Source organism: Pyxicephalus adspersus, chromosome 4 (assembly GCF_032062135.1).
Source record: "Pyxicephalus adspersus chromosome 4, UCB_Pads_2.0, whole genome shotgun sequence".
Classification (NCBI taxonomy): Eukaryota; Metazoa; Chordata; class Amphibia; order Anura; family Pyxicephalidae; genus Pyxicephalus; species Pyxicephalus adspersus.
Window position 1 is genome coordinate 144,734,325 of NC_092861.1, and position 8,280 is coordinate 144,742,604.

At 42.7% G+C, this 8,280-nt stretch overlaps 1 protein-coding gene across 1 annotated transcript in view; it reads left to right on the forward strand.

Moving 5' to 3' along the window:
* Positions 1 to 1,118: 1,118 nt before the first annotated feature.
* TGFB2 (transforming growth factor beta 2) overlaps positions 1,119 to 8,280 on the forward strand; it is a 60,164-nt gene continuing 53,002 nt past the window's right edge. Inside the window, exon 1 of the mRNA XM_072410292.1 lies at positions 1,119 to 1,992. Within this exon, the coding sequence (XP_072266393.1) occupies positions 1,644 to 1,992 (349 nt within the window). The 5' untranslated portion in view covers positions 1,119 to 1,643. The remainder of the gene's footprint in view (positions 1,993 to 8,280) is intronic.

Sequence of the window (8,280 nt, forward strand, 5' to 3'; positions counted from 1 at the left end):
GACAAGGAAAGGGGTAAAGACAGGGACTAAATGACAAGATAGGCAGAAGGACAAGGCAGGGGCAGAGGACAAGGACATTGGGATTAATCAGGTACAAGATAAAGGAGAACGGCAGGGGCAGGGGTAAAAGACAAGGACTAAATGACAAGACAGAGGGGTAAGATGGGGCAAGGGGACAATTCAGGCATTGGACTTAAAAATAGAATCAAGGGGGCAAACAAAGGGCTGGATGACAACACATGGACTAAATAACAAAATAAGGGGGCAAGACAGGGACAGGGGCAGAAGACAGGTTCAAATCAAGTACTAGAGAACAAGATAAAGGTAAGGGGACAAGCAAAAGAGGACAAGACAGGGACAGGGGCAAAGATTGGAATTGAAAAAAATCAGAGAGGCAAAGGGGCAAAACAAATGCAGGGCTACAAGTCAGCAGTGCGAGACAGGGGCAAGCAAAGGGGCTGATGATAAGACAGGGGCTAATTTACAAGACAGAAGGTAAGGGGATAGAAAGGGGCAGAAGACATGGACATGGAGACAAGCAGGCACCAGTGTACAAGATAAAGGGGCATGACAGGGGCAGGGGTAAAAGGACTAAATGACAAGACAGAGGCAGAGGGGTACGATGGGGCAAGGGGACAATTCAGGTAGTGGACCTAAAGGTAGAGGCAACGGGGCAAGCAAAGGGCTGGATGACAACAGGGGAACAAAATAACAAAATGAAGGGGAAAAATAGGATCAGGGGTACAAGACCGGAAAAGAGGCAAGGACAGGGACTAAATGACAAGGGGCAAGACGCGGGGAATGGGGACAAATCAGATCCCGGACATAAAGCTAGAGGCAAGAAAAGGGCTGGGTCCCAACAAAGAAACCAAATGTAAAGACAGAGGGAGAGGGGCAGAATACAAAATGACATGGGGACAAGTAAGGTATCAGTGTACAAGATAAAGGTGCACAACAGGGGCAGGGGTAAAAGACGGGGACTAAATGACAAGATAAAAGCAAAAGGGACATGGCTACTAATCCGGTACTGAAATAGCAGCCAGGGGCCAGTATCAGGCAGGATCCCATGCCAGTGACCGCTTCCCCCAGGACCAGTCCCCAGCAGTCAGTGACCGGTCCTGTGTACGGAGCCCCCCATAACCCGGCTGTGACCGAGGAATCACGTCACAGTGCGGCAGGCGGACACGTGGTGCGGGAGACCTTATAAATGTGTGTGTGCAGCCCCGAGAGCCCGTCCTGTTATCTCTCCCAGGCTGAGCGGCGGTGCTGCTGTTCGGGGCGCTCTGCGATCCTCCTAACGGTGTGCACAGCGGCCAGAGACGGGAGCGGCCCCGGATCCCCGCACAGCTGTATGCAGCCCGCTCCGGGATCTCCAGCCCAAATCTCCCCCCGGCCAGCACCAGCCGATCCTCCCTCTGGAGGTGATCTGGACCCGACTCCTGGCAGCCCTGGACCTCCCAGCCCAGGAAGCTCTAGAAGAGTGTCACCCCTTCCCTCCGCTTGGATCCCCCCTGACCCGGCTGCGGGACCTCATCTAGAATCACTTGTGGGAAAACTTTGGAAAACTTTCTTGGAGTTATTTTTTGGAAACTTTTTTTGAGCCCATATTTTGTATATATTTTGTATTCTTTGTGTATAGGAAGATGCACTATTATCTCCTGAGTGTGGTCCTCACCCTGGATCTGGCCGCGGTGGCTCTCAGCCTGTCTACCTGCAGCACCCTAGACATGGATCAATTCATGCGCAAGAGGATCGAGGCGATCCGGGGACAGATCCTCAGCAAACTCAAGCTGACCAGCCCACCGGAGGATTACCCGGAGCCCGAGGAGGTCTCCCAGGATGTCATCGCCATCTATAACAGTACCAGGGACCTGCTGCAGGAGAAGGCCAGCCAGAGAGCCCTGCTGTGCGAGAGGGAGAGGACTGATGAGGAGTATTATGCCAAGGAAGTTTACAAAATCGATTTCCTCCCCCCTCCTTTCCCCTCTGAAAGTAAGTGCCCCCACTCTGCCCCTGGACCTGAGCAATGGCCGAGTACGTGATTTACCTTCTACACTCTTAGCTGTCCTCCATGTGTGTCACCTGTCCATAGCCATTGTACATAGTGTGTCCTCCAAGACTTCTGTATGTGCCACAGGCTTCTGCCCACTTCGCCTGGCATGGGTGAGGATTCTGGGTGGCATATGTAGAACCTTGTGCATGGTGCTGCTATATCCTTGTCTACTGACCATAGATATATATGTAGCTGCCAATTGAATGTTCTTTAAAAAGTTTTAAGGGTGCCATATGTAGAACTTTCTGCATGGAGGGCATGGTGGACCTATACCTTTGTCTACTGACCATAGATATATACGTAGCTGCAATGAAGTGACCCAATAGAAAGTTTTATGGGTGGCATTTGTAGAACCTTCTGCATGGTGGTGCTATATACCCTTGTCTACTGACCACAGATACATATAAAGCTGCCATGCTATTCTTCTGAAGTGTCAGCAGATGACCCAATAGAAGGTTCCTCTAACAGTTCTATGGGTGAATATGTAGAACCCTGTGCATGGAGTGGCATATGGAGTTGCATATGTAGAACCGTCTGCATGGAGGGCATGGTGCTCCTATATCCTTGTCTACTGACCATAGATACATTTGTAGCTGCAATGAAGTGTCAGCAGATGACCTAATAGAAGGTTCCTCTAACAGTTTTATGGGTGCTATATGTAGGACCTTCTGCATGGAGGGCATGGTGGTTCTATACCCCTGTCTACTGACCATAGATACATATATAGCTGCAGTGCTATTCTTCTGAAGTGTCAGCAGATGACCCAGTTGTATGTTCTCCCGTCATCTTTCTGGTTGGCATGGATGAAGAATCTGGGTGGCATATGCAGACCTTTCTGCATGGAGTGCGTATTGGTGCTATGCCTCTGCTGACAATAGCTATATATGTAGTTGCAGTGAAGTTTTTGTGAAGTGTCACAGTCTTTTAGTTTTAGATGACCCCATGAAAGTTCTTCCAGCAGTTCTTAGATTGGTATGGTTGAAGATACTATGTGGCATTTGTAGAACGTTCTGCAATGAATGAATGGTGCATGCTGGTGCTTTACCCCCTGGTATAGTTATATTAGTAGGTGCACTGCAACCTTAATCAACTTCTACAGAAGGTATTTAGAATTAGCACGTCTTCTAGTTCACGATACTCGTATAGAATGTTCCACATACTTCCAGAAGATGTCTAGTTGGCATTATAGGAAGTTCTGTGTGGCATATTTAGGATCTGTGTGCATAGTGGTGCTTTATATCTGGTCTACTGCCCATAGATAAATATGTAGCTGCAGAGGAATACTTGTGAAGTGTCAGCAGAATACTCAATAGAATGTTCTTCCAACAGTTTTCTGGTTGGCATGGTTGAAGATTCTTTGTGGGATATGTAGAACCTTCTGCAATGAGTGAATGGTGCATGTTGGTGCAGTGTTATGCCCCCAATCTACTGCCCATAATTAGATTTGTATTTAAACCAACTTTTGCAGAAGGTACTTAATATTATTACATCTTCCAGGTCCAGATAATCATGTAGAATGTTCTACACACTTCCGGCAGATGCCTGGTAGCCATCATATTAGGTTCTGTGTGGAACTATAGGACAATGCTGTGTGCTCATGTTGGTTTCTACCCCTGGTTTACTGCCCCCCAATAGATTCCTAGGTGCAGGGCAAATCCTTACCAACTTCTACAGCAGGTTCCTCACATCTAATAGTTCATGACAAATGTGTAGAAGGTTCTACCCGTGTCCTCCCAGCTCTATTATAGTTTGTGTTCCAAAAATGTTATGTTGAGACCTTCATAGATTGTTCCACGTTGGGATCAGTGATGTTATATGTGTGCATATAGTTTTTTATATTCTAGCTTTTTAGATTTGCAGCTAATTATTTGGTCTCCTATGTATGTCTAATGTGCATTCAGAGAATTCTGACCAGGTTGTTTCTATCTTCAAAGTTTATGTGACTTTCCAAATTCACTATCACAGTTGTAGATACCGCACACTAAAGCAATATCTTTTCATATATTAGGGGTAGATAACTTTTTTTTAGGGTTATGTTATTTTGTGTCTTAGAATCTGCCTTTTGCATATTCAGAACAATCTACATGGGAATCATTGATGTATCTTGCTCCTCTGCAGGATTTGCCTGGCTACAGAAGATTTATAGGCTTTAACGGCCAGAACTTTATCTGCGTCTTCACATCTGTGTCAGATGTTTATTTGGCATGCCACTGCTGATGTTGTATGCACTGTTTACATTTCTGTACGCTGCCCTGTTCAGATATTTGAGATGCTCTGTGTTGAAATGAATGGTTTCATGTATATGTAGATGATTTGCCCTCTATTTTCCATCCTGCAGTATTGCCTTCGATATCCATGTCGGTTAAATGAGTGCAATTTCCAAATGTTGTATACAGCTGTTTGCATTTCTTTTATGTATCTGTAGACCTCAAAGCTACATCCACCTTTTAGATTTAAGGAACTAATGCATTTGAATTTTCTTTGTGATCCCTACCTTCCACCATCACCCTCTTCCTTGGAAGTAATCTTATTTTATTGTAGGTTGGAGTAGCTTATTTTGTATTTCAGAAGGTCCTATATTTGGTATACATGGCCGCCCACAGATGTGTGTGTAGGTGGTATGTAGTTTTCACACTGCTATGTGTCAAATTCCTTTTTAGAATATTATTTCCACTTTGTTTTTTTATCTTAGAACCATTTGTTTGTCTTCCCATTCGGTAGCTCCTGGCCATATTCAAGAAGATTTATGATGCTGTATCTCCTTAATGTGTTTCTAACATAATCTCACTCTATGAGCATTGGTTATTATTTTGCATTTTTAGGCTCACATCCCTTTCAGTCGCAGAGCTGAGCTTGGATTTGCTTCTGTCTCTCTCTCTGCCACAATTCTACCAGGGTTTAGGAAGGGTTACCAGCTCATTCCGTGGTCAGGTGCTCCAGGACCTCGGTGGTTTACGTGGGATGGGATTGTGGGGAGCAGCGGGGAAGCGCTGGTGACAAGCAGAGGAGTCTGCAGAAGCTGATGGCCAATGAAAGATTTCAGCTTGGAGAAAAGGAGAGAGGGGGAAAAATTAAGCAAAATACTGAATGTGAACTGCACTCTGGAAGTTGATTGTCAGCCAAAAGAAATTTTGCTATGCACTGCTGGCAGTCCTGTAGGTGACAGTTAACTCTTTGCTGGTGCAGTTAAACACTTCTTAAAAGAACAAAACACAAAGTAAAGAAAGGTGCAAGTGCTCTCCAATCAGATCCCAACTTTCTTTTTGTTTCTGTAGCAAGTCTGAAAATAGAGCAAGGAATCTGATTGGTTCCCAGACCTCCATGGACATTAGGAATATCCCAGCCAATGGGACAATCTAGGCTTTTGGGGAAAATGAAGGATGCTGATTTATGTTTTGGGGAAACGTCTACTTTAAGTCCTAGAATTGGTAATGCTATTTAGGAAAGTATGGTTCTGTGCCAAATTTTAAGTATCAACTCAACTGACCATTAAGTTGAGCTTTATAGGATCCATTGTAACTGACCCTACATTGGGTTTTTATGTGTTCTGCACCTTTTCATCATTATGTGGCATTTTGTGCCATCTTGTATCCTTTTGTATCTACTTATTTCACACGCCCACATTGCCTTTTTGAAATAAAAGGATACAGGAAATTACGGTCATAGACAACCAGGTGCAGAAGATGAAGGCTTGACTCTTCTAAACAGACAATGTCTTTGTTGGAATGGGGTCCCCCTTTAATTTACACCCATTATATTATATTCTATGTTGCAGTATTTTCCAGCTGGTCGCAACAAAGAGCTTTGTACTTGCAGCAATTCATGTTCCTAATGCATAACAATTTAATTGAGCTTGCTAGCATTGACTGGAAGTGCTACAATGTATCTGCTGCAAATTGCTGGCAAACTGTAATAATAAAGCTGCCAATCGCATGGCTTGGATTGCACTGATCTTACATGAGTTTTCAATATAACATTGGTGGTAATAATTTATACAAAAGGCTGACAGATCAGAATTCAGGAGCCAGTCACTTTTAGAAACACATTGACCTCAATGGAGAAGGTTGCTGTTTCTTTGAAACATTGGGCCTGATTTATTAAAGCTCTCCAAGGCTGGAGAAGATACAGTTTGATCGGTGAAGCTGGGGGATCCAGCAAACCTGGATCTGGTGCAGAATTCAAAACATTTGCTAGCAAATAACAAATGACTTAAAAGGAATCCATTCCAGGTTTGCTGGATCACCCAGCTACACTGATGAAAGTATATCCTCTCCAGCCTTGGAGAGCTTTAATAAATCAGGCCCATTGGGTTCCTATCATCTATTGGTAATAACAAAGACACATTATTATTAATATGGCTGAATAAATAGAATCCATCTTTGTAATTCTCCAGGGTACCTACCACTAGGTTCTAGTCATCATTTCTTACATTTGGTCCTAGATATAACCGCTTGATTGAAACTCCTCTGATATTTCCACTCTGCCTGACCCCACAGGACCGTAATGAAATCTTCAGTCTTCTGCAGATGAATCACCTAATTATTGTGCACCCTGCATTATGGATAATCCATGAGAAAGAGTGACACCATCATTTGGCTTTGTCGTGGCTGTTGGACAGAAGTTGAAGTTCTCTTGGCGACCTTTCACCACGAAGGAAGCCAGCGTGTGATTCACCATGCCAGCAAGAGAAATGATGGTGTTTGGTGGACTTGGCTTTAAACAGAGCCGTCCTAGGGTGAATTGTATGCTGTGCCGGATGATCTCAGATACTGCACAACATTTTGGACAGCAGATCTGTCAATCATTGACAACTCCGGCAGACTGGATGTGAATAAGAAAACCTGCCAGTTTTGTTCACATTGAGTTTGTGCTACATCTCAAAACTTTTTTAAAACTAATTGTTCCCATTTGCTTTAGAAATCTGTTTTACAGAGACATATGAATCTGGATCTTTTTGATATCAGAGCAGTCAAGCTGTTTCCTAGTTCTTGATGACATTACAACATGGTTCATTTCATAGGGAATATGGTAAATGTACTCCACCCTTATACTTGCCTTAGGCAAAAATGCCTGTTACCTGCCGCAGCCAAATGTAGATTTTAAATACAGACCTGTTTTTTTTTTTTTCATCATAAGCTGTAGTCACCAAATAATTGGAAGACAAGCTTCCTTTTTTTTTTCCAAGCCTACGTGCTTGATATTGTAATAAATGCATGTGAATATAAATACTAGGCAAGGCCTTGCATATATTTCAGATTCCTTCTTTGCATACCTTTAAAGATAATATTTTTGTACAGTAAAGAAAAACAAACTTAACTGGATTGAGTTGGGAAAAATCTGCATGCATTTATCACTGCTGCCAACAGAGGGCGACAGATGTTTGTAGTCTGAGAACACAGCAGGGGCTATGGAGTTTGGCTGAATTGATCAGGGTTATTGCATGTCACTGCTGCCTCCTTACATAGGACCTAGTGAATATTAGGGTAAAGCATTCAAGGGAATTTTTTTTTACCAGCCGTAAAGGTCGATATGAAATGAACAAATATAGACTTAAACCAATAAGTGATTTTTTTGTAACGTGGATGCACACAAAATATCTGATGAGGCCATTGAAATACAATTTGGTCTAAAGAACCTCGGAGGCAGGTTTCATGTTTCATGGGATTTAAATACATCCATCCCTGCCTATTCTTGTATCTCTTTACAGTATCTCTAATGGTAGGTATGTATATATAAATATAAATATTTTATATATAAATATAAAATATATATTGTTCTGATGGATTTGCTGTCAGAACAATCTAATGATAACCTGATACCCAAGTATATATATATAAATATATACTTTGGGTGTCGGGTTATCATTAGATTATTCTGACAGCAAATCCATCAGAACAATCTATTTAAAACCTGACATTCGAAGTAACCTTGTTGCCTAAAATATAGGGAACTGATTTGCAAAAGGATTATCTCTGAAACCATCCCTTAGGATTAAATCAAAAACTTCTACCAAGCCTCTTGAAGTTCCTGAACTTTCACTATTATCTCTACTTCCCCTGATGAAGCTGAATGGCGAAACGGGTTATATATATATTTATATTTGTATATATATAATATACATACAATTTTTCAGTTTCCACTCAAAAACAGCCGGGTAGTTACTGAAAAGTGCTGGGTGGCATGTCCAATCAAAATGGGGCTAGGGAGAATACTGATATGTGTGTATA